The sequence below is a fragment of the Eptesicus fuscus genome, chromosome 10 (assembly GCF_027574615.1).
Source record: "Eptesicus fuscus isolate TK198812 chromosome 10, DD_ASM_mEF_20220401, whole genome shotgun sequence".
NCBI lineage: Eukaryota > Metazoa > Chordata > Mammalia > Chiroptera > Vespertilionidae > Eptesicus > Eptesicus fuscus.
Genome location: NC_072482.1, coordinates 73,866,601 through 73,893,854, shown reverse-complemented (window position 1 = coordinate 73,893,854; position 27,254 = coordinate 73,866,601). Strand labels below are relative to the sequence as shown.

Below are 27,254 nucleotides of genomic sequence, written 5' to 3'. Positions count from 1 at the left end.
AGCGTACACAGCCCGCGAGCGTGTAAATAACACCATCAAATTGGGCTAGGAGGTCACAAGCACTCACTCCACACAGCATGCACCACGAACAGAGTCTGTAAAATGGGCTATAGGCAGCGTGGGAAATGGGCTGGCTCCCCAGCCAAAGGGTAGAGCTAATGCATACCTTTCGGTCTTCTGGAATTTCCATTCTTTTGCTGTTCATCTTCCTCATTAATGGTGAACAAACCAAGAGGAATTGGCCTTGCATTGGTCTTCTTCAGTCTCTCTTGCCGGAGAGCTGTAGCTGATCCAGGCATACCGCTGCTACTTGCTTTTTAATTATTATTGTATTAAAAATATATGCTTATGTAATTGCAGCTCCCAGGAAGCTGCTAGTTTCTAAGCTGCCCGTTCATCTGAGCACTTGTAATAGATCCCCTATGGGTAAACAGTGTGCAGACAGCTGACAGATACTACCAGCCAGTTGGCAACTGAGGCCCTGCAGTTCCCCCTCACCTAGCAGCAACCCCCCCCCCTAAAAGCCCCCTCCCACTGACTCCCCACAGGCACATGTGCTAGCTCTGGCTCTCTCTTACACACACACACACACACACACGCACACCTTCCAGAAAAGCCCTATTAAAGGCACGCAGGTTCAGATGCCTCCGTCCACTGCCTCACTCAGATCCCAGGTTCTCCTTCCTGCAGCAGCACCTTTGCCCAATCTTCTTCCTGACACCGCACGAGAAAATATTCAGCACGCAGCACGGAGGGGAAAATAGGATCCACTGCCATTAACAGTTGCCCTGACAACCCTGACATATCCTAATCAAGGAGGGCTGGGAGCGGCGGCTCCATGTCCTCGGAGAGAAGAGAAGCCGCAGCCTCCAGGATGCGGGTCCTGGGAACTCACCAGCAGAGGGTTACAGAGTGAGGCGAGGCAGCCAGTCTGCAGGGCAGCTCCCTCTTCCCCTTAGCAGCAGCCGCGGCAGGCTGGGAGGAGGAATGCAGTTTTGCTTGCACAATCAGCAGCAGAGCGAAAAGGGCTCAAGGCAGTGAGGCCTTTTCTTCTTCTGGGGGCCAGATTTTTCTCTGGTAGCAATGTCTGCCAGTCCCTGGGTGAAGGAAGGCCCGCTGGTACCCCCACAGCTCACTTCACACACTTCACACTCGGCAACACATCCCAACTTTCCGGGCATCTTACAACCCCAGTGTCTGTATAAACACAGGCCTGGCCACACCTGAGACCCTCTAGTGAAGACAGGACAGGAAGGAGGAGAACCGTACCTATTCTCAACTCACAATTTAGAATACCCTTTCTACACGGCAAGTAGATACAAATGAGACTACAATCCTCCAAAGGGACAAACAACTGCCTGGATTCTATCCAGCAAACTGCCCCCCCCCCCCCCCACACACACCCACACACACACACACGGCTTCGGGAAAGTCACTACCAGCAGTGCGGAACCATTCACAACACTTGACCCAATTCCAGTCCCATTTTGGACTGTTTTCTCCAAAGCACACAATCATGTGATTATTGTTTTCTTCTGAAATAAAAGCTTTCTCATTTTAAAACTCTTCGGTTCTAAGCTGCCTAAAATTTATGCTGTGTATGAAAAAGATTAAATTTACAATAAATGACGTTAGAAGATGCCAACTGCCAAATTCAGAAAATAAGTTTTTTCTTTTCTTTTGCCTTTTAATAAAATTCAAGTCTGCTTAGGAAGTCCAAATCCTCTCGCCCTACACCTCTCTCATACTTTTTCTCAACAGTTAGACCTCCAGATCCAGAAGGGGACCTCAGGACTCTAGGGCAAATAAAATATCCTCTCTAAATCCTTTGTGAACAATTCACTTTCCTGTGTCCCTTGGTTTTCTCTGTGATATCGGGGTGATGATATCATTTACCTTACTGGATTAAGAGCAAGGATTAAATTAGTAGTATTAGCAGTAAGAAGTACTTAATAAATATCACCTGCTTTTATGATATTTTATAATACATTTGTTATAAACTAGTCCGCTTTGGGTGCAATTATTTTCAAGGTGCTTCCAGTTCAGCTATCAACTCCTTCTAGGAATACCTCTATTTTTTATGTACTCATATTGCCAACCCCAGTGCTGCAAATGCACTAAATGGTTAGCAAATCCATGCTTGAAAAAAAAAAAAATTCTTTCCCTCCAAAGGCTAGGCATTGAATTAAGTTAACAAGTGTTTAACTCTGTGGCTTGGAGAAATGCAAGACAATTCAGACATGGAGTTTACTTAAAATCACGTTAATGCATGCGATAGAGATTTGCAATTGAACAAATGGAGTTCTAGAGCTGAATGGGTGTGAGAAAGCTCCTGAATCAGCGTCATTTTACATGTGAGAAAACCGAGGCCCACGGAGCAAAATTCCTTTCCCAGGCCAATGTTAGCCGGCAGGAGGTCTGCACTGAAAATGTAGGTCTCCGTCGTCTTAGTTCAGGGCTTCGCCTTAGCACAAACATTCGGCCTACATAGTTTAGATTCCTAGATCCGATGGCAAGATGTGGAGCAGGAAGGGGAGGGAGGACCTGTGCCTCAGTGTTCCAGATCTTGTTGTTTAAGAAATGAAAAGTGGCTACAAATTGGTTAAATAATTCCATAATTCTCTGTTTGATAAACTCATCCTTTTTTTTCTGAATTAAACATGATTTTTTAAAAGTTACTATTTTTTTTAAATCAGGTGATCAAATAAACATAGGCCAATATTATTTTCATATCCACTTTGGTTTCTTTCTTCTAACTCCAGAGAATCAGGTGAAGATTTACACTAGCAAGACACACACACACACACACACACACACACACACACACACACGCGTACATACGTACGTATATAGAATCTAAACTGCCTTTCAGCAGACGGGCCTGGGTTTAACCTTGACGCAAAAGTAGCCACCATTGCCCAGCCGGTGTGGCTCAGTGTTTGAGTGTTGACCTGTGAACCACGAGGTCACAGTTCGATTCCTGGTGTGGGACCTGCAGGAGGCAGCCGATCAATGATTCTCTCTCATCATTGATGTTTCTATCTCTTTCTCCCTCTCCCTTCCTCGCTGAAATCATTAAAAAATGTATTTTTAAAAAAGTAGCCACCATCATACAACCCATGAAGTAGTGTGGGGTCAAATAAAGGAATGTAATAATAGCCCATCATCTGGGAATGAAGGTGTTCAGACACTGTGCTAGGTGCATTGGCTGTGTCATCTTTGTCAGTTACAGTGGCCCTGCAAATCAGGAAACTGAGGCTCACAGAGGTGAAAGCCACAGTCAAGTCCCTGAGTCAGGGTTAAACCCAGGCCCATCTTCTCCGAAGCCGAGGTGCTTGCATCCTGCAGCCTTGTAAATTCCCACTCCAGCGCCGACTGGCAGAGTCCCAGTCACAGCTGTGACCAGTCACTGGGAAGCAAACTGTCCAAGATCAAATAACCATAATAAAGGAAGGATTTTCCCCCTAACCCATGAAGTACACATTTTTTCACCTCATTTAACACACATAAATACATTTGAGATTAGTTTCATAAATACTCAAACCCAGTCTTTAATGGATATAGGCGTTAACTCTTAATTTCAGGAACTGTGGGTTTGACATGGAGGGGCATGGGGCTACAGTCTTCTCCCTTTTATACTCTGACCCAAAACAAACATGGAAAGGGGGATGGTAAGTCTTAAATGTAAATGTCCCCACAAGTAAAAGATATACTACTCTAAATCCGTTCACTCTTTCCCAACGCTAATAAGCATTTTCAGTGTGATGTGGTACAACCGGCCTGGCGTGTCCCCTGCAGATACAGAACCTTAATTCAGTTCCCATAGGAACTGGTGTCTGCAGACTCCCAAGAGGCAACTGGGTTTTGCAATTGTTTTGTTTACATTGTTAAAATAAGAAATGATGTATTAATGGAGACTTTGTACAAACTTGAGAGAAATGAGACACTGCCTAGTGAAGAAGGGTAGATTTTACAACTAGATGGGCTTTATACAGAGAAAAAAAATGTTTGCCGTATCATCATAAAATGTACTCACAATCACAGGTGAAATGGGACTACTTTTCACCACGATGAATGAAACAGGCCGGCAGGCCTTGAACAACTGCTGTTCCCACCTCACCCCACCCCACCCCACCCCCAGCCCCAGCCCCACTCCCTTGTACACAATGATTTGTGTCTGTCCATCCACCCTGGCTGCCTGATACCTCTGGCCCAGCTCCAACCCCTGAGGTGGGTGAATATGGAGCAGAGTCAAACTCGCTGATGTGCAGGGGACATCAGCTCATGACTGGGGCCTGGCTGTCACCATGTTCTATAAATGGCTAAATGCATGCAGGCACATGCATGCGTGCACACACACACACACCTTCAGGCTTCTGCTCACATTTATGCTTCCTAAGCCCTTATGTTCTGACGATAAAATTGGAAAACAGCATAGCCCATGAGTGAATCCAAAAATATCCTCTTGCAAAGAGAAATCCGCTTAACCAGTGAGAAGCATACCCAGGTTTTCCCTTCTAAACGCCTAGTGAGCTGTACAGAAACATAACTAAAATGGGAAAGAGCGTGGTTTGTACTGACTGAGGACCACAGTTGAAAACAGAAATTATTGCTGCTGCATCCAATGGCCAGGCACTGGTAAATTAAATTTCTAGATACATGCAAGTTAATGACTTGTCAGCAGAGCCCAGAAATGCCAAAATGTATTTGCGCATTTCTACATTAGAGGAGTTGATTAATAAGTCTTCAAAACTACTGGACTTGAGAAATCTTTTAAATATTTAATGCATCTCTCTCAGCTGCAATTTACTCCTAGCAGGAGTTTTTTAAATCCACATTTTAAAGCAACTTAAAAACACACACCCTGTTACGGTTTGAAAACGACAAAGCCGGTGCAGGTTAACGTGGAACCAAACAACCCCTGGGGAACAAACAGGGTCCCCACTGGGTGTCTGTCGTCCCCATTCTTGAAGTTAAAGGGTTTCCTAGAACGGTACTACTTCCCGATGGCTTCTGTGCCATCCTACAGCATATGCAGAGCTGCCAGCAGGCTGCTGGACAAAGAAATCCTGCCCCAAGAAAGACCGGCCCTTGGAAAGGAAGAGAAAAAGGCAGGTTTGCTTTGATCTTCATTTTACCACCTTGCGTTAACAGGCACATAAGGAAAACAGTAAATACTACTGTAGTAGTGACATGCCATCAATGAAGAGGTGCTAGTCCCTGCCGCGCCTTTTGTTCCATTTCTATAAGTCGTTGCTGCATGGCGAACAATGCACTGCGGCAGAATCCACTTTCCCATGCCTGCTCCACCACCACCAAATGTTAATTAACCCCATGGGTTCATTTATCTCAACGTCAGGTGTGGATACTAAGCTTTCTTTAAAACCCTTTCCTAAACGTTAGCTATCACTAGCTAGGTTGCATATATTAGAAAGTGCCACATTAAAGTTTAACCCAGGAACAGACGTTAGAATGCCTGTAGGCCCTCCTGTTCATTATTCTCACTGGTGATAGTTTATTCATGTACATTACATGAACTCTTGAACTTGACAAAAGTCAAAATGTGCCCCATACGTCCTCTCCTCTAATAGTAACACCCTTATTAGGTCAGAAATCCAATTCTACAGATTCAAAATGAGACAAAGAAATCAATTGCTGGGTTCAACAGAATCATCAGACAGATATCCCAGGACTAAAAGTTTCTAAAAGTGATCTAATTCATCGTTGGTCTGTAAGCAGTCCCATGCTGTTTTATTTTTGAGCCATTCTATTAGAAAGATTAAAAAAAAACAACTAAGAAATGGTGGTTCCTTTTCTTGCTTTAGGAGTCGCAAAATCATGTTAAGGATGCAGAATGAGGTGCTTTGGGGATGACATGAGAGGGGAGGCAGCGGCCAAATTATATAATGTTCTCCCACTAAACAAAGCAAGGGGAGCCACTCAGGGGTGTTGATGAATGAAAATGTGGCCCAAGCAGGCCAGTCTGGCAGCTGGGGAGGTTGGGCTGGAGGAGGAAGGAGTGAGACTTGAGAAAGAAAAACCAATGACATAACTACGTTGTCCAGGTGGAGAAAGGGATCTGAAGTGATGGCCAAGGGACTAGATGGCAAATACAAGAGTACACGAATCCCTCACGGTTTTTAACAGGCACCCCCAGGCAGCGTGGAAGGCTTATTTCAGGGGGTGATCATGGATATCAAGTTCCTGCAACAGTTCAGGTGAAAGCTGGAGAAAAGGGGCAATGGAAAGGAAAGATGATGAATGTTTTTATTACAGATTTAGATGAGAACAAGGCTGTATGCTTGTAGATTAAACAAAGCTGAGAGATGCCTAGCATCAGGTCCAAAATGATCTCAACAGATCAAAATAATGGGGTACAGCTAAAAAGATTAATTTAGCGATATATACGAATACCTCTTTTATAAAATATTTTTTTATTGATTTCAGAGAGGAGTGGAGAGGGAGAGAGAGGGATAGAAACATCAGTGATGAGAAAGGATCATTGATCGGCTGCCTCCTGCCCACCCCCTACTGGGGATCAAGCCTGTAACCCAGGTATGTAACCTGTCAGTGACCTACTGGTTCATAGGTCAACACTCAACCACTGAGCCATGCCAGCTGGGCCGATCACCATTTTTTATATTAACAAGCACAACTGCGCAGGTACAGCATGAAGACCTCCCCAACCTTCATCAGGTACAGGAAGGAGGGTCTTTGGATAGCAAGCTCACTACACTTGGCCAACGTGATGAGGCAGTAAAGATCCTAACAATATCATGGGCGCTATCAGCAGACAGTCCAGAATGCTGAATGAGGGGAACAGCCTTCTGTAGTTTCTGGTCCTCAGATCACATGGTCTGAGCTAGATACTTCAAATGGAATGATGAATTAGAACCCATTCAGAAGAGAGCAAGCTAGGACTGATCACAGGATCATTTGAAAGAAGAGACATCTTCCTCTGAAGAACATAAGACAAGACTCTGAAGGAATGAAATAACCGAATTAAAGGTTAATGTGTGGAAGGATTTCTACTTTTTGTGTAGTTCTGGGACTGATAATTGGAAGTTAGCACATAACAAGCTGTGCTTTCCATCACTGAAGACAGCTGTGCACATACACCCATCTGGGATGAAATGTTGCGTTCATGCATTGTAAGCAGGCTGGATTTTTAAATCTCCAGAGTCTCTTCTGATCCTGTGATTCCATGACCTGATGAAAATGGGAACTGGAGCTATATATCCAGGGGAAAACAGTCAGGCAGAGAGGAAAAGCTCAAGAGAGATTAGACAGTCAGGCAGAGAGGAAAAGCCCAAGAGAGATCACTGTCCCTCTGCACTTAGACCTCACATGGCTACATTTGAAGGCAGTTCCATTGTATTGTCTTACTCATTCGACTGATGCCCCCCAGAGGTTTTAGACTTAAAGCTAAACAACCACTGGGTTTTCTTGTTAGAGGGGGGCCACGCTATGATTCCTGCACCTGCGGCTTGCAGACTTCCCTCACTCTCTCACCTTCCTGCCACTTAAGGAAAACCAACTATGTGAAAAACTCTAGGAAGGGAGGTAATGAATAAGATACACAGGTTTTCCCTCAATAACACAACTCTGTATGGATGGATCACTACGGCTATGTGACTTGAGAGATGACATCTAAAGGTTTGTGTGAGAAAAGCAATACTGAAGAATGGTAAGCCAATTCATTTTATTACTTTAGGGTCACATTAAGGAGAGTGACCGCCAGGAGTCTTTAGGCCAGTAAAGAATTGGACAGGTGAAGAACAATACGGCTTAGAATGTATTGAGACGTTTCCCCAATTCTATCCTTAGCTACTTTGCTGCTCTTTCCAATTCTTTCTCCTAAAACTCCCTGAAATTAAAACTGACATCAATAGATTATTTTTTTCAATTTAGGAAGGTTTAATATCCTTTGTTTGGATCTTAAAATTAGATTAAATTACTTTAAAATTTTCTCTTAAAAATAACTAGGATGTTTTTGCAAAATTTGGGGGGTAAACCCTTGATTTTCTGAGGGTCAATAGTTCAGTCACGGTTCTCCTACAGTTTTTTTGATTCTGTTTCTCTGGAGAAAAATATAATATATATTATTTACATGTAAAGAGATTTATATTAAGAAATGATGGTTATTACAACTGTGGAGGCTGGCAAGCCCAGAATTTGAAGGGAAGGCCAGCAGGCTGAAGACTCAGGTAGGATTTCTATGTTACAGCCTTGAGGCAAAAGACCTTTTCTGGGACGCTTTGTTTTTTTCTCTGAAGGCTTCAGCTGATTTGATGGAGCCTCAATATTATCAAGGGTAATCGCCTTTACTTAAGGTCAACTGACCATAAATGTTAATCTTATCTGCAAAATACCTTCGAAGCAACATCTAGATTAGTGTTTGACTAAAAAACCAGACACTGTGGCCTCGTCAAGTTGACATCAAATTAACCATCACGGTCAGTGATCCAAGAGAGATTAAGATGCTCTATCCCCACACTAAAATCAACATGCTGCAAATAAAAGCATGCCATTCCAAAATCTAAGGTCTACATGTCAATGATCATATTCTTCACTAAAAACCATTTGCTCAAATCATTGCCCAATATTGGAATGCTCTATTAAATAATATTCATAAACTGAGGTCAGGGCATCACAGAATGGACCCATTAACTCCCCTCTCTGTTTTCACTAATGACATCTTACTGAGACTCCAATACAGGTCAGCTTCAAAGATATTACCAAATAAATCCTTTTATCACTATATAAACCAAGCAGTCTGGTTGTCTCAACATTAAATGGTTTAGAAAGTACAGTAATGAGGACTTAAAAAAATAAAAAAAAACATTCCTTGTTGTCATAGAAGAAAGCTACATTATGTAGACATGTGGATGAGGGTGGAATAAAACATTTTTCATAAAAAATAAAGTGTGTATGAAGGTTTGAGGTACAAAACTTTATGTAGTAATTGGTTCATTTGATAACTAAAGCCAACACTGACAAAAAACAATTATATACAGTTCTCCAAAATAATTCTGAAATCAACATAGAGGAAAGAAATATCTAATTGAAATGCAAAATTGTATAACCATAGTGGGTAAGTTTGAGGCTTGGTCATTTTCATTCTGTTAAAGGCCCACACTGAAAAGGATTAGCATATCCACTATAATTGTCATCAACCAACCAGAACACCCAAAGCCTTAAGCTAAATTATACAGATAAGAGACAAATATACTTAGGATTAAATAGCAAGCCCAGAAGCTTTTGAAATTTGCAACTGCTAAGCCAAAAAGATTCCTAATGCATCAATAATTGCTTTTAAATAAGATATGAAGCATTAATTTCCAAGAACTAGATATACAATACGTTGATCTTGTTTTAGTCTTGCCTAACCTCAGGCCATTGAGATTTTAGGGGGCTTTATATAGAAATAACATCTCAGAAGGATGAACAGGTAGATAAGCACACTTAGGACCACCCAAACCTCATCTCTAAAACCCTTTCACCTTTCACATCCAAGTTTTAAGCACCTGCCTTATAATTCATGTGAATTTTAAACAAGCAATTGAGGAAGAATTATAATCATAAAGGAGTCTTTTCCCAAATGTCCCCAAACACCACAAATGGACCATTTTACCTTTTATCATAATGCTACACTCCCATTGTTAATGGCACTAAAGTCTTTGATGTATTAAAAAGGGACTGTTCCAGAAACATGCAATATTGCAGTGAAGAAATCAAATTTATGCCCTAGCCAGTTTGGGTCAGTGGATAGAGCATCAGCCTGTGGACTGGAGGGTCCCAGGTTCAATTCTGGTCAAGAGCACATGCCCAGGTTGCAGGCTCCATCCCCAGTAGGGGGCGTGCAGGAGGCAGCCAATCAATGATTCTCATCATTGATGTTTCTCTCTCTCTCTCCCTCTCCCTTCCTCTCTGAAATCAATAAAAATATATTTTTAAAAAATATTTCTTAAAAAAATCAAAATCATAATAAAAATTTCTCCCTCTCTGTCCTAACCAATTTGGCTCAATGAATAGAGAGTCGGCCTGCGGAGTGAAGGGTCCCAGGTTTGATTCTGGTCAAGGGCATGTACCTTGGCTGCGGGCACATCCCCAGTTGGGGGTATGTAGGAGGCAAGCTGATCGATGTTTCTCTCTCATCAATGTTTCTAACTCTCTATCCCTTTCCCTTCCTCTCTGTAAAAAAAAAAATCAATAAAATATATTTTTAAAAATTTCTCCCTCTCAATTTTTTATTTAATTTTAATTTATTTATTTTTTCTGGAGACAGTACTTCCTGGTTGCTATATCCACATCGGCATGCAGGAAGTGACTTGTCCTAAAACAAGCGGCGCCCATGTCCCTATAGAGCCCTGGCTTCATCCAGCTCCCTGGAAAAATACCTTCTTCTTGTTCTCGGTTTACCAACAAAAAGAGGGAGGTTTACATAACCAAAAGACGTGTTTTAAATAAACTGAAAATTGTTTTATGAACATGTTTCCCAACAGGTTCATCCATAATAGAAAACAACAATATGCTTTGTAAAGCAAAAGGTCATCGTACACTTCACGACGGTTGGGAATGCCCAGTTCAGGTGTCTGAACTCCATCCACCTGGTTTACTCTAGTGTTGATGTGTATCAATATATAATAAAACTATCTTATTTTTAATAATACATTATTTTTATTGAAAAAATGATATAAATGTAAACATTTCAAGGGTGGCTAAAGGCTTATTTGTGAACCAGTCACCAGACTCAGAATAGCCTTTTGCTCCTCCTCCTGACATCCTTTGGGCCATTTTTTGTCCATGATTTTTTTTCAGTGAGTAGCAGGCCAATACCAATGTTGGACCTGATCAGTTTGTAAGTAAATGGAATGACACTCTCAAATTTGACTACTTTAGTTACAGCTGGACCACCAACGACTCAATCTGAAATGCCAAACTAGAGTTGTTCCCTGTGAGGTCTCACTGGATTATAAGACCATGTGGTTTTCCTATTCAAAAGCAATATGCCCCCCCATAGCTCTCCTACACTAAAAATAGTTCCACTCCCCATTTCTCAATTTATTTCAATGCTTTCTTTCTACTGTAGAGCCATCTCTTCTACTTCTATTTTAGCTCCTGACACTGGGAGTTATGCAAAATCACTTTACAAAGCATATAGATATACCTTTCTATATATATATATGAGCACCTTCACAGGGAAGGTAAGAGGTAAAAAGCCACTGTTGCAAAATAAATTTCTGAGTTTATTCTAGTGTCAAGTGTGTTAATATATAATAATATTACCTTGTTCTTAAGAAGAAAACTTTATTGAAGAATGATATAATTTTAATATTTTAAGGACGGCGTAAGGTATATTTGATTAATCAATTGCCACAGTGTCTACTATATAAGGAAAATCGGAGGGCATTACTCAGAGCATCTAAATCCACAACCCACCTGGATTTTACATATAAAATATATAGAAATATATTTTAAGATTTAAGGTTATTAAACTTTAAAAAAGATAAAAATCTAAATTAAAAATTGAACTGGACATTATTTTCTTAGGGAGAAAAGTCTCTCACCCACCGCACGCCCACACACATGATAGGCCTTGTAAATGAGCCCCTGCAATTTGAGAAAGTCTCTTCTAAAATTGGTGACTAACAAATAAGATGGCTTACTGATACTTTCTTTTTCCTTTATGTGCTTTGAAGAAATCCCAACTGATTGCTTCTCATGAAAGTCGTGCAGACGCAAGCTGTATACGCTTCCTCTATTTTCCTTGTAAAGAAACATATTCAATGAAGTGATAGTGACTGGTTTAAAGTCAAAATAGGTTTGGGACGCCCATCTTTGTGGCTTAAAGGGAATGAAAGTATACCCTAATGATTTAAAGTGTAATAATTCCATAGCAATAATATTTTAGGACACAACTTAAAACTTGGAACCATGGTAGAGTAATACAAAACAAAAAACACGAGAGCACCATAGACATCCAAGAAAAATAAGTCAAGATGGGTTGGCTTGGGTGTCCAACTCAATCACAACACAATGTAAGCGCCTCCCAGGGAGCATGTAACCACCTTGTGCTGGAACACTAGTACATTTGGCAGGGGAAAAGCAAGATATAAAGGTAAGAGCTAGCCACAAGCCAATGGGAAAAGGTCATCGAGGCACCTCAACGAAGCATTACTAGCTTTGGGACCTGAATTTCAAGAGGGACAAGTTTAACACCAAGTTGTAGTCTGAGCCTCTTACAATTTTTATTTGTAGATATTCGTAGACCCTTAGAGCTGAGACCTTAACGATCACTTTTTGATTTGGAAAAATGCAGTGAAAGGTCATCATGACCAAGATCATAAAGAAAACCCATGTTTTTCTACCACACGGCTTGCTAAAGTGAGAAAAAGCCCAATTCCAGGTACTAAGTCATTTCCCCAAAGGAAAAGCAACAAAATGCACAGATTACAGGTATTAACTATTACCTGTGCATGAATATTTAGTCTCATGCATTAGTCAAAAGCAGCTTGGAATTTGGTCTCAATCAGTAGCCTTTATAAAAATTACCTTATCGAATTAGCTCTGAACACTCCCTCTCCACTGTTATTGGGCACGAGCATAAAATTACATATACAAAGCTTGGGCAGAGGCAGTTTTGTGGCTATCAATCACTGGAACTATTCAAAGTAATAACCTGAAAAGGACTTGACGTCCTCTAGTGGTGAAATGGAAACTTATTTCCAAGACAATTATTTTTTTCGGTTCTCACTTATCACCTTTGGCTATTGAAAAATATATGTGAAAGAACTGTTCATCCTCGAGAAAAAAACAATTCACCACAAGGCATGTTATTTGACTACCTTTGAGGAGGAGATAAATATATGCTGAAGGATATATGGTTTTTAAAATGTTAGATTTATATAGTACCTTTGAATATTCTTAACAAATGTCTTGTTTTATAGACAGTATACCACTAATGTTCAACCCATCTTTGATACACACACATACACATGTATGCAATTATGAACACATCATGGGTGTTATTTTAATAATTATCTGAGATTCTAATATAAATGGCTCTGAAATTAAACCACAGTCTTTGCACAGGGACACTAAAACTAAGACATTTAGGAATGGACTCTACTTGATAATAACTAGATCTAAAAAGGGAATAAAATAGATCCCTCAACAAATGTTGTCTCCCTGGAAAAAAACTACCTCTATACAAACCTGTGTTTAAAAAAAAGAAAAAAAAAAAGAAAAAAAAGAAAAAATACTTGCAGCATTTGGATGTGTATGTGAAATATGTCCCTAAGAATAAAGTACTACATTGAAGTCCTATGCGTACAGGTCACATGTTTTAAATATACAGAAAACTTAAGTTGTTAAAATCCAGGCAATCTGCACTTATTCCATCAAAATATTGCTATCTGGGTTTTAAAAAATCAAATTTCTCTTTTGCTCTTTCTTTGGCCCCTGCTCACACAGGTGCTTCCGAACACTAAAAACATTAAAAGTACTCAAGGTATAGGAAAAAAACACCCAACAGAAAGATGTGGGCCAGAAATAGGTTTTAGTTAAATTATAAAGTACAATTACTCAAAAGGCCATGTAAAAATTGTCCCTTGGAACTTGAAGTGTCTAGGCGAAGATATGAAAGAAGATGGCAGCCAATTAAATTCCCATTTTCATAAAAAAAAAAAATATTTCACTGACAGCCACATGCCTGAATTGTATGTTAATTGTTAGAAACCTTGGTTCATTAGTTAACCTGCCCCGGCCGTTGAAGAGGCTACTTTGCAATTCACTTATCTACGAACAAGTTGCTCACGGGCAGATGCTAAAAAGCATCTTGTTTTTTGTTTGTTGAGCACAAACTGGCGTGTACTAAGGAACTTGAACGAGTCTGCTTCAGAAGCACCACTGGCATTCACAGTGCGGGCGCTGCCCTCCGCTTGCCCTCACTTGGGTGAGTCTCACCCAGGGCACCCAGTTCATCAAGTTCCCTAAAGCAATTACAAAAGCATCTCCACTTGGCCACCCTTTCCCCACCCCGAACCAAAATAATGATCTACACATCTTTCAAACCATCTACTGGAAATAGCGTGCCTTCAAAGGAAACAAGCTCCAGACACCTTGTCGGACTACACCGCGGGTACCTTGGCTGGAGGGATTAAGTTATTAGACTTTAGGAGTCCCAACCCTTCCTAGCAGAGCAGATCCATACTTGGCAAACACTATTAGAGCTTTTCTGGGCCTTTCACGTTAAAATAAGCATGCCATATAAATCAATAATACATTTTGGTGGGGTGGGTGTGTGTGGGGGGGTGAGTCTTACATTTAGGAAACAGTTGTTTCCGATTATGTATGTATGTAAAGCAGCAAATGCATTGCGATCTGAATTTCTTTTAAAAAAATAAGAAACTGCCTCACCGCCCCCATTCCAAGTGTAGGAAGGTACCAGAGTTTACCGGCCAAGAATAGAATAAAAGAAGAGGAGACCAAGAAAGAGGGGCGGGTTTGCAAGGCAGTGTCTCCAAAACAACCTATCAGGAGCGCAAAAATCGTCCACATTTAAGAGGTGGGGTGCGGGGGAGACTGCTGCTTGCCTTGGAGACGTGAGCGCGGGTCCCCGAGTATGCTGTGGAGGTTGTGGGGCGGGGGGGAGGTTGGGGGCGGTCCCCAACACAGAGCCCTTTTTGCCGAACCACCGTTCTCCCCCAGGGTTGGTATGTGGACTTGGAACATGAGCTCAGAGCACCCTTTCAAGCCCAGTCTGAGCACGTCGAGCCCCACTCTCTGGTCCCCGCCGCCCAGCAACCAGCCCCTGCCCTCCCGAGCCCGCGACCCCAAGTCTTCCTGGGACGCGGGTCGGAACCGCGGGCACCAGGGCGGGGGACGGGCACCACACGCCGCCTGTCCCCCGCGCCCTTCAGCACCACCATTGTCCTCCACGCACACAGCCCCCGAGGAGCTGAGTGTGAGCCCGGCGCTGGGGGACGGCGGGAGGGGGTGCCCAGGAACGGAGAAGCCTGCCCGTCGCACCTGGCCGAGGACTTTCCGGCCGGCTGTTTGGTTTGGGGTGTACGATTTCCCCATTCAACGCGGCAGGTGGGAGGGGAGCAGCCGCCGTTTCTCCATTTCCTCCTCCCGCCCGCGCTCCCTGGCGCGTTTCCACCTGTTGTGGGAAAGTCGCGGTGGAGCGCCCAGGGGCCACCGGAACCGGGCCCGCGGCACTGGGCACGGCACTCGGGCACCTCCGGGCCGGCGGCGGCGCAGGGCGGAGGGACGGTGCGCTCCGATCCCGGGCGCGCGGAGATCGGGGCGGCCGTTCCCCGCCTCGGCCCCGCGCAGGCACAAGAGGGGGTCGCCGGCGCCCCGCGCGAGCCCACCAACCGGTCTGCTGGCCCCTGCCGCGCCCGCTGGCCCCCCGCCTGCCCCGGCTGCGCAGTCACCTGTTTCGCTCTGCACCGCGCCATCGCTGCCCCTGTGGCAGTCGCCGCCAGCTCCTAGCTCCGCCATGGTGCTCGGATGACGCGTCCCGAGAGCCGCTCCGCCCTCTTCCTCGGCTTGGCTCCCGCCGGCCCCCGCCTCTGGGGCCCGCAGTCCAGACAGGTGAGCGCTGTGGCGGAGGGAGGAGGCGCGAGCGCCGGCGAGCAGGAGAGGCCTGGGGCCCGGCGCGCCCCCTCGCGGGCAGGTGTGGCGTGGCAGCCCTCACAGGGACGCCACAGGGTCTGGGCTGCAGGAGCTTCACCTTGGCCCCGAGCTCCTGGCCGCCGCCGCACCCCCCGCACCCCGCAGCCCACTCCTGGGGGTCCGGAGTGGGGTCCGCGACTTTCCGCGGCTCTAGGATCTGGGACTGAAGAAAGCAGATCAGCCCAGGTGAGACGAGGACGTCGGGACGCCCCGTTCCACTGTGAACTTTGAAGCAGCCGGGTCAGTTTTGAAGTTCATGGTGACAGGGCCAAAGGAGTACGATGCCACGTGGAAAGCCGAAGTACACAGGCGGGATTCCTAGCTGGGATCCGGTCTGGATCTGCTTTTTTAGGACGCCATTGCTGCTGACCCGTCTTTTCACCAGGCCTGTGTGTCTGGCGAGCTCCAGGGCATACAAGTTAGTGAAACTTGTGCCCAGTGATGTGGCTTTTCTTATTCTTGGTTTCCCATTAGTAACTACCTTGTGACTTCCGTCCAGCTTGCTCAGGAAGACCAGGAAAAAGGCAACATGCAACAGTTTCTTTCTCTCTCTCTCTCTCTCTTTTTTTTTTTCTTAAAGAAACAGATTATTAGCTGAGGAGATACCAATTTCTGCTCCAACAGACAAGTACAGGATAGCAACAAAATGCTGAGGGGGAAAATATGGCCTGCAAAAATGGAAACATAAGGAACAACACTGAGCAGCGACCAGTTCCGTCTAGCTACACAGACATGCACTCCCACAGCCTGGGTTGGTTGAACATAACCAGCAAGCTCCCAGCAGCTTAAAACCCTCTCAAGGGACTTCAGCAGAATCTATTGGACGCCCAAGGGTGCCTGAGAAGTGTTGGATTTCTTGCTAAAGTGACAATCCCCACCGTCCTTGACTGAAAAACCTGCCACTCTGAGCCCAGGATTGGACTGCTTGTGTTTGGTTTACTGGTTCGCTGGCTAAGGAGAGGATTTGATGAAGAGACACTTCACCGTGGTGTACTTAGGGATTTCCCCATAGTGCCATTTCTACAGTGGATTAGGCAAACTGATCACATTCAAATCACTCTTGTCAGACTTTTAATAAAAATAAAGCACCAGGTTTGGGGGGAGGGGGTTAAGGTAGTTTTAAACCTCAGCTTGGGCCCAAGCAAAGGTTATTTTTTTTTTTTACTACATTAAGTCATCAGAGTGTAAAATGCTGCGAACATCAGAAAGTCTCTTAGCTGAATTTAGAGAGGTGAACTCTGGAAGAACCTTGGGGAAGGGAAGTGATTGATTTTCAACCTTCTGATTTACTACCTACTTAAGTAAACTCTGAGTACTCTCTCCGACCCCCACCGCAAATTAAGACTTAGTGTTTATTTTTCTGTGTTCCTGTTTGTGTTTTTGGTGTGTGCCTCTCCCTTCTCCCATTCTTTCGCTAATTTGTTTTAATCTGTCGCCAGTTACACAGAAACACACCGAAATCCTGCCCTTAGGCCCTGTATAGACTTCCAAATTTAATGTGGCGTCTGTAACAAGGACTGTTACATGAAAATGCAGGAATGGGTGACATCTGTTAAATGTCATACACCATCACGCTGTACTGTGTGTTGTACTTTACTTAGAACACGGAAGCCATCTGTCTTGAGCTCCCACCTCCATCTCAAAATCTCTCCCATTCCTCGCAGTTCCCCTTTCCAGGGGGAGGAGCTGGAACTCCTAAAGCCATCTGCTCCCCTCTCGACTCCTTTGAAACCTCATCCTTTTCTTCTCCCTACCCACAAAGGCCTCTCCATTCAGGGGTTCTACCCCAACAAACACATTCAGGACTCTATGATTCTGAAAAATTTCTTCCCTTGACTTCCAACTCTCCCGAATCTATTGTCATAATTTTGTTCACCAAAGCTAATAAACGTGTGGACTCTGGTGCCATTATTGTCTTATTATCTTTGTTTAACCACTGTAGTCTTTTATGTCTAGGAAAACGTTCCAGGGCATGAAATCAAATTTAATAATTTTTAATCTGCCATCTCCCTAGATTTTCTTCACTCTATCGACTGATCGTCTTCCTCTTGGCTTACACCACTGGCCTGGTTTTTCTAATTTCTCTGCGGTTAGTCATTTTTCTTCTCTATTGCCTTAAAATTCCTCCTCCTTCTCAAACCACCCCGAAACCATCCTCCTCCCAAAATTGTAGGCCACAACCTTTCTCTCTCACAACTATCATTTAATGTTATCTCCATCCAGGTTGACCCCTAGATCCAGAATACATACCCCTGACCTCAGTCCTGACTTCTACCTATAAATTCTCAATGGTCTCTGCCATTTCTATCATTGAATCATCCTGCCATTAATTCATCATGTCCAAACCAGCTCCCCCTCCAAAACTGCCTGTGTTTGAATTCTTCTCTTACATAAACTCAACATCTAGCCTTTCTTCCCATTGTCACTGCTCAAATCACGGTTCCCAAATCTTGTCAATTTATTTTAATCTCACCCTCTCAATTCCTATTGCTCTAACTTCTACTAGACCCTCCTTCACATCTGTAACACTCTCGGAGCTATTCTGTCCAATTTCTGTTCCCTCTAATTTACCCAAAACAATTTCACCAGATTAATCTCACACACTACTGCTTTACACATGCACCTCTTGCTCAAAAACCTTAATAGATCCCCCATTTCTACATAATTAAATACACTCCACTTTCCTCCCTGACCAACTCCAATCACACTGAGGTCTATCCCATTTTCCACCTTTCATTTCTGTAATTCATATTTCCAGCCAAATATGAGTTAAATGAGTCAATTCTAGGGGGGGGGTAATGTAATCTAAAAATTGTTCACTTTCTCCAGAACACTTTGCAAATCCCTGCTTTCTGCCTTTGTTCTTGGTGCTGTGCCCTGATTGACTTCCCTGGTTCTGACTTAATAATTCTTTCCTTCTAAGGCCCAGGGTGAGGTCTGCCTCCTCAGTGAAGCCTGTTCCACCTGCCCAGGCTCCCAGCAAGCTTGTCCTCTGAACCTCTCCAGGAGCTTCTGGACTTACCTCTCATCTAGCCTTTAACATAGACTAGGTGTGAGTTGTTATTGCGAATTTGTCTCTTCAATCTGATATGAATTACTGGTGGCAGGGACTTTGTCTTCTATTTCTCTCTAGGGTGTCTATAAAGTCTGGAGCTATCAATGATATTTTTACAAATAGCTGATGTTCTTGATGACATAATGTGTTGCCTGTATTCTAAATTTAATGGGTATCATGTATATCTCTCCTGCTGCTACAGTGCCTCACACACAGCAGGCATTCCAGTGGGTTAGCAACAATTCCTCATTGCCAAGCGTTTTTTTGTAATGGTTTAAGAATGAATGAAACAAAATATGCAATGATAGGATTTGGAGAAAGAGATCAAAATGTGCTTAAAAAGAAACACTGGATCTACTTTCCCCGGCAAATTCCGGTTTTGTTTCTTATAAGACTGCGCACCGCCCGGGTGTGTAACTGTGCTGTCTGTCACCAACCATCTTTCCAGGCTCAGCTCTGGACCTTCACTTTTGCAGGAAGCTTTTCTTGATCCCCTCCAGCAGTCAGATCACTACAGCACTTACTGCATGTATTGTAGTTTCTGCTTGTCTTGATTTCACCACTGACAGTGAACATCGGGGCGAGAACTGTGTCGTTTGTGTACCATAATATACTCACCCAGTGAGTTTTTAATGACTGCTTTGAATGAATGATAATAGATAACAATAGTAGGCAAGAGCTGAGTGCTTAGTATCTGCTAAGCATTGCAGTAAGCACCTCACCTGCATTGTTTTATTTAAATCTTACAACAATCCCATGAGGAAGGTAGGCTGTTTTCCCCATTGCAGATGAGGAAACAGACTTGGAGAGGTTCATCGGCCCTAGGTGAAAGGGCAAGTGGTAGTTTTGCTCCAGGCCTATGTGCTTAGACTCTTGCTACACTGAATGAACAATGAATGGTAACCATCTTACCATCATCACTATGGAAAGGGGCTTTCCATTCATCTCTCCGGGTACCACTTTGAATAAGGAGGTGGGACCTGATAGAGCTTTTAAAAAGGATCTCTGGCCCCCACCCAGACCAATAAAAGTTTCTCTAAGGTGGTGGCATCAATATTTTTAAAAAGCACCCAGGTCACTTTAATGTGAAGCTGGGTGTACCATCTGGCATAGATTAATGCCAAAAGGCCTTTCAAGTGAAAACTTTCATGAAACTTGGGTCATAATGGAACTGCCTTCTTTTGTGACTAAGACCCAAAATGATGTCTGGGAATGTATTATGAACTATGTAGGGATAGAGGAACATTTGATCACGAAGATTGGTTACAGTGAGGGCCCCGCAGAAGACTATCATTAAAGAGTTGGTTGAGTGGCTGGCATAGCTCAGTGGCTGAGGGTCAACCTATGAACCAGGAAGTCACGGTTCGATTCCTGGTCAGGGCATGTGCCCGGGTTGTGGGCTCGATTCCCAGTGTGGAGCATGCAGGAGGCAGCCGATCAATGATTCTCTCTCATTATTGATGTTCCATCTCTCTTTCCCTCTCCCTTCCTCTCTGAAATCATAAAAATATATTTTAAAAAATATCCTCACTCCTTGCGTGAGGATGAAAAAAATCAAATAGTTGGTTGACCATGGGTTCACCATTATTATTGGGCAGATGAACCGTGGCTTTATAAAGAAGTTACCCTGTATTTCATTATGAATGAAATGACTTGACACTTAATTTACACTTCACCTCCCTCAAAATTTCCCACGGGGTGCAAGGGGGCAGGGCGGCTACCTGTCCTCAGGATTGGGAAGTAAAACAAACAAACAAAGATGCAGCTATGTTGTTGCAAATATCAAATGAGAAAATACTGGTGAGAACTTTCTGGATCATCGAATACCTAAATGGGGATATCTATAATAATGTCAACAATAAAAATAAAGTTTAAAAAACAAAAATAAAATAAAATATATTGTACCTGGATTTTCACATAGAAATAAAGATGACTCGGCGGTGCCCTCGGCAGTCCCAGGCTCTTGCTTCAACAGTGTTTGGAGGGAACAGACCCAGGGACACCCCTTCTTCCAGCCTCTGACCACCCTCCTGCATCTTATCCAGTCACCACCTTCAGAACCACCTCGGAGACCAGCCAACACACTGTTTTGTTTTGTCTTGTTTTTTCTACCTTAACTCTTTATTGCCCAACAACCATGAGCTCCCAAATTCGTCAGAATTATTCCACTGGGGTGGAGGCTGCGGTCAACTGCCCGGCCAACCTGCATCTGCGGGCCTCCCACACCTGCCTCTCTCTGGGCTTCCATTTCCACCAACGATGTGGCTCTCGAGGCCGAGGCCGTGGGTCCACGAGTTGATGGAGAAGAAGCCGAGGGCTCTGAGCGTCTCTTAAAGTTGCAAAACCAGCATGTTGGCCGCATTCTCTTCCAGGATGTGCTGAAGCCTCCCCAAGGTGACTGGGCAAAACTCAGGATGCCATGGAGGCTTCCCTGGCCTTGGAGAGGACCCTGAACCGGGCCCTGAGTTCTGCCCACAGACTCTCTGTGACTTCCTTGAGAACCACTTTATGGGTGAGGAGAAAATGGGCTACACCTGACTAACATCCCCAGGCTGGCCAGCCTCCAGGCTGGGCTGGGCTCACCCTCAAGCATGACTTAGGAGCCTCTGGAGCCCAGAGGCCTTTGAGAGGCCCCTCTGTGTTCTCCCGGCGTCTGGCTTTTACCTGAGCCTCTCCCTGAAACTACTAGTCATTCTTTTAACCACCCTGAAGCCCTCTCCCATGCACTGAACCAAATGAAACAATAAAGCTTTTTGCAGAAAAAAAGAAAAAAAAAGAAAAGAAAGAAAGAAAAGAAAAAGAAATAAAGATGACTCCTGTTTTATCAAAGACTGTTACATATGGGCCAAGTGAACAGCTCTATATTATTTTTATCTTGCATACTAAACAGTTTCCTCTGTATTCAAGAAATTTGTTTATCTCATTGATCCATCGAAGAACTTCAGACTTCATCCTTTTAATACAGGCAGGCTTATAAAATATAATATTCACCTTAAAATAAAATATTTCCCTCAATATGAGAAATTAAGGAGATAGAAAAGGCAGTGTTCTCCACTGAGATGCTGTTTGTAGGTCCCTTGAGATACACAATAGTCATTCAAGATAACTCAGGGCTTTGAGAAAAATACAGTGACTTTCTTTTATTTTCTTTTTCCTTTTCCGTCTTTCTTAACCGCTCTGTTGCCATGAGGAAGAACCTGAATATAGGTTTTCTTCGATTACTTGAGTAAAAGACAGGTTCTATTTAATGTTATAGCTGAAGAAACAACTAGAAATTTAATACAGTAGTTTGGCTAAACAAAATGAGAATTATTTAGAATTTATCAAAACAGTATGTTGATAGTCTTTTTTACTTTTTAAAGTAAATATGAGACAATGGATAGCTTTAGAACAAGCTAACTTTACTATGATTCAGGCATGTGCAACTGGTACAGTTCAGTAGTAACAAAAATGACTCAAACCAATGTACTATAGGCCAGAAACTTAAGTTACAAAATGTATCAATATTACAATTAACACAGATAAGTATAAACCATTGCTCAGATTCTGCATATTAAAAAAAAACATAAACTTTATGCAACCATTGAAATTATGCATTTCTACTCAGATTATTAGAGCATATTACAAACACACATAAACCTAAAAAGTTGTGGTCACATTTTGGTTTTGTTCCAGTGATGCACAATCACATGAAATGTTACATCCATTTTGTGTGAAATAAACATTTGGCTGAAGTCTAGTCAGTAGCTGCTGAGTTCAAAATATTTCCATTAAAATGTTTAGAGTAAAATAATCCTAAACATCCTAGTGAGAGTCCTTACAAAAAGTCCTTATGAATTATAGAAATAGAAGCATTTAGGAAATTTCAGTGTATTTTGCTTATTTTTTTTTTTTAACATGAGTAAACAAATACTGGGTTTAAAGTGCAGCTTCTTTCTCCTCTCCCTGGGATTCTCCCTCCTTCCAAGATCAGTTCTGTGTTAATTGTTAGACTCTCCAGGGAGGTTGGAAACAAAGGAGTGACAGTCAAGTCTGTTTGTCTCTCTGCTGGTCCCGAAAGTCAGTGATGGCCTTCCACAGTGTGCAGAGCATCCCTCCCCTGTTTAAAGACACAAGCACATGGGGAAGGGAGCACTTCATTCCAACACTGCCCTTGTAAAAGAAAAGTGACTGCTTAGCTTTCAAACTGCTCTGATCAGAACATGAAGATCCCAAAGTCTTATTCGTCATTATGTGTTCTTTTTGTACATATTTTCTCATCATCCCTCCATGCCTTTCCTTTCCACTCCCACAATCTACCAGGTCCCAAAGCAAAAAGGTTTTCAGCATTTTTGAAATGTCTTTGTTAGACAAAGATGGGCTGGTGTGAGAAAATTATGCATATGCTTGGCCAGATTAAAAAAAATTAATTATTACAGGAAACTGTATCAGATTATACCAGGTATTTAGATGGCAAATCCGCACCCCACCCTAATATTTCCAAGTACGGTACAATCATGAACAAAATTGGGGGATTTGTTTAAGGCAGCTTTAGAATAACTGCATGGTCTTAGTCTGAATTATTATCAAAAATATTCTTCCAGTTGATTTGCATTTACTAATACGGAAATATTGGTTACTAAGGTTCTCAATAATAGTCTGGTCCAACCAACTCAGTTTACTCAGAGCAAATGAGAACCTGAGAGGTCGGCCCAGGAGTGCAGGGACCCAGACTTCCTGATCTCAGCCCAGGACTCTTGCCATCATGACAACTGAACAGAAAGAAAAGTGATACCTTAGTCTCAGGCATTTTAAGTCATCACGTGTAACATAGTAGAGAACATCCACTAGTGAATAATCCTCAGCCAAGAACTGTGGATAAAGTAATATATGCATAAAAATTAGATGCTTTATACACCTTTAATAGCAAACTCTATCCATAATGTAAACATTGGCAATAATTAAACATGAATTTAAAAGCAAACCCACTAAAAATATAACCTTCTGGAATTATTAGTAGAAAGTTCCCCCCTATGACAAAATAATACAAAGAGATACATCCATGACTTACAAATGCAGGAAGAGTGTAAGCAACAGAATTTCTAAATGGCTAATTACATGTGCTGCTCAGAAGATAATGGTTGTCTTTAAGAGGTTTGCTGCTGGGTAACTTTATTTTTCTCGAGTAGATAAGAAGTGTTCCAGAAAAAGTAGTGCTTACACTTAATTCTGAACTTACTTTTCATGTCTCATAAAAGGTACTTTCAAATAATTTTTAGAAAATCAGAGTCCTGAATTTAAACTGAAGCTTTTAATTTTAATTCTAAAAAACGGGGGCAATGATTTAGAGGATTATCAGTTGCTACTCCTTAATTGAGAGCTGAGTCCCAGTAAGAGGGATATTTTGGAGAACTTGATTGCATGCATTACTTTCCATAGGCAAGAGAGTTGTTTAAATGTATGTAGCAGTAAGTTGTTAAATGCAGATTTCTAAGGAGACCCTACATTTTAGTGGTCTAATAAATTATCAAGTCAAAAGAAAAGACATCTTTATTCACAGTTATTTTTAAGATTTAAATATAAAACTGAAATCAATGTAATATGTATTAAGAGACCCTTTCTATAAAATAACAAAAATATAACCTCTTATTGTGTGAATATGTGTATACACATATGTAGTCTTAAACATAAACAAATGCTATTCAGGCTGATTACAAAGTCCATAAGGAGCAGAGAAGAATTAGGTTATTATAGATATAATATGGCTTATACAGGAAGTGTTCCTGATATAAGTCCATTAAATAGATCTATTTTATTATATTTCAATAAAAAAGTCAATGCCCAGTGGAGTTTAATAATGTCACAAGAGAATTAAAAAGTTAATACACAAAAGAGAAAATTATTTTAGTTCTGTTGTGATTTAACACTTTTCATTATTTTCAATTCAAAAATATAAAATTCCTTAAGGGTCCTAGATGACAAAGATTATTGTTTGTATATTCTACACTTGAATGATTTCCCCTTCTTGTCTGCCCGTCCAATCCTATCTAATAAAAGAGTAATATGCAAATTGACCATACCTCTGCTACACCCACAAAGCCACACCCACCAACCAATCAGGATTGGGTATGCAAATTAACCCAACCAAGATGGCTGCAGCCACAGAGTGAGCAGGAGGCTTGGGTTTCCCCGGCAATGGAGGAAGCCAAGCTTTCCGCACACCCTGGCCCTCCCTGGACTCCACTCAAGGCTACAAAGTTTCAATTATAGAAGAGAAATAAATCCCAATAAAAATGGCTGCAGCCACGGAGCGAACAGCAGACTGGGGTTTCCCTGGCAGTGGAGAAAGCCAAGTTTCCTGCACACCCTGGCCGGCCCAGGCCTCCACTCAAGGTACAAAGTTTCAATTATAGAAGATAAATAAATCCCAAATACCAGGGCCTCTGCTTGGGTCACTGGGGGGCATGGCCGGCCTGCAAACCACCACAGGCCCCTCTCCCAGGCTGCCCCAAACCCCAAGGGAACCCCCACCCTGATCCAGGGCACCCTTCAGGGCAAACCAGCTGGCCCCCACCCGTGCACCAGGCCTCTATCCTATCTTATAAAAGAGTAATATGCAAATTGACCATCACTCCAACACACAAGATGGCTGCCTCCATGTGGACACAAACTGGCCGCCACAAGATGGCCAGCAGGGGAGGGCAGTTGGGAGGGACTAGGCCTGCTAGGGAGGGCAGTTGGGGGCAATCAAGCCTGTAGGGGAGGGCAGTTAGGGGTGACCAGGCCAGCAGAGGAGGGAAGTTGGGGGGGACCAGGCCTGCAGGGGAGGGCAGTTAGGGGTGATCAGGCCTTCAGGAGAGGGCAGTTAGGGGTAATCAGGCTGGCAGGGGAGCAGTTAGGCATCAATCAGGCTGGCAGGGGAGTGGTTAAGGGGTGATCAGGCTGGCAGGCAGAAGCAGTTAGGGGCAATCAGGAAGGCAGGCAGGCAAGCAGTTGGGAGCCAGCAGTCCTGGATTGTGAGAGGGATGTCCAACTGCCCGTTTAGGCCCGATCCTACTGGGATTGGGCCTAAACAGGCAGTTGGACATCCCTCGAGGGGTCCCAGATTGGAGAGAGTGCAGGCTGGGCTGAGGGACACATCCCCCCATGCACGACTTTTGTGCACCAGGCCTCTAGTACATACATATAGATGGTCCAGTTTATTCCTTCTCAAAGCACCTTCCCCAACCTCTCCCTCCCTCTGTCTCATAACATCTGATAACCTTTCTTTTACAGAATTTACCAGAGAATCATTATACTTTTATCTGTGGAATTATTTGATTACTAGAGGCCCGGTGCACGAATTTGTGCATGGGTAGGGTCTCTCTGGGTGGTCTGCAGGGATCGGGCCAAAACCCATAGTCCAATGCTGCCTGCAGCTCCTACCTGCTGCTCCCACTCATCCCAGCCCCATTGTGCCTGCCATGGGCTGGTGCCCAATCAGTCCCGATCGGGAGAGGCTTGCGCTGCTGCAGCAGCACTCACCAGCCATGAGCCCTGTGTCTGGTGCCCTCCCAAGGGGAGTGGCCTGCGGGATCGGGCTGAAACCAGCTCTCCGACATCCCCTGAGGGGTTCTGGATTGAGAGAGGGCGCAGGTCAGGCTGAAGGACCCCACCAGTGCACGATCAGGCTGGGGAGAGACCGCAGGAGGGCTCCAGGGCATGTCTGGCCCATCTCACTCAGTCCTGATTGGCTGGACCCCAGCAGCAAGCTAACCTACCAGTCGGAGCATCTGCCCCCCTGGTGGTCATTGCATGTCATAGCGAGCGGTTGAGCAGCCTTAGCATATCATTAGCATATTATGCTCTGGTTAGTTGTTTGGTTGTTCTGCCGTTTGGTCTATTTCCATATTACCCTTTTATTATATAGGATTGTCTGCCTACCCTAGTCTGTAAGCCTTAGGAGGGCAGCTCGGGGTCTGAGTTGCTCACTAGTGTATCCCCTGTGCCTAGCATATAGTGGACACTTAACATTATGAAATGAAGTGAAATAATGCTTGTCCCACAGTTTCCTCTACCTGACTTATAGTGTCTTCATCAGCTCCATTTTCTCTCAGCCAGTCAGTAAGTTTAGAATCTTCAGTATTTCTGCCAGCAGTTGAGCGATGTGCAGGCGATCCAGGAATATCTAGGAGGGAATTGGGGGAAAAGGGAGCATTCTTAGCTTCACCTAAGAGAGGTCATTAATACTTTAAAAGATTTTGCTCTAAACAATTAATAAAAACCATCAAGATTGGCAGTATGAACTATAAATAAAATGCTTAAAGAGTATTTAATCTACTAAGAAATGGAGAGTCAGAAGCAAGAATGTAATGATACTCCCACCTTTAACTTTCTTATCAATTTTATAGTTTCTTAGAATAAACTTGGTGTACCAAAATTGTACTGTTTTTCATGCAACTAAGACGAGTGTAATTAACCAGATAATTATAATAATCTTTTCCCACTATTTGCAATAATATGAAAAAAGCTAGAATACACAGAATACAAATGCAAA

The 27,254-nt window shown here is 43.2% G+C and overlaps 2 protein-coding genes across 4 annotated transcripts in view; both read right to left on the bottom strand.

Moving 5' to 3' along the window:
• Positions 1-15,592, bottom strand: part of MAP7 (microtubule associated protein 7) — a 139,679-nt gene extending 124,087 nt beyond the window's left edge. The window contains exon 1 of one of the 2 annotated variants that reach the window (XM_054722679.1): positions 15,444-15,592. In XM_054722679.1, coding sequence (XP_054578654.1) covers positions 15,444-15,510 — 67 coding nt within the window. In that variant the 5' untranslated portion in view covers positions 15,511-15,592. Of the gene's footprint in view, positions 1-166; positions 301-15,443 lie in introns of those variants that run through there. The other variant, XM_054722678.1, reaches the window with a different exon arrangement.
• Positions 15,593-21,853: 6,261 nt separating this feature from the next.
• Positions 21,854-27,254, bottom strand: part of MAP3K5 (mitogen-activated protein kinase kinase kinase 5) — a 170,111-nt gene continuing 164,710 nt past the window's right edge. For both annotated transcript variants that reach the window (XM_008162042.3, XM_028141508.2), the window contains 3 exons: positions 26,776-26,885; positions 23,514-23,590; positions 21,854-22,838 (listed from right to left, as the gene is read on the bottom strand). In XM_008162042.3, coding sequence (XP_008160264.2) covers positions 22,766-22,838; positions 23,514-23,590; positions 26,776-26,885 — 260 coding nt within the window. In that variant the 3' untranslated portion in view covers positions 21,854-22,765. The remainder of the gene's footprint in view (positions 22,839-23,513; positions 23,591-26,775; positions 26,886-27,254) is intronic.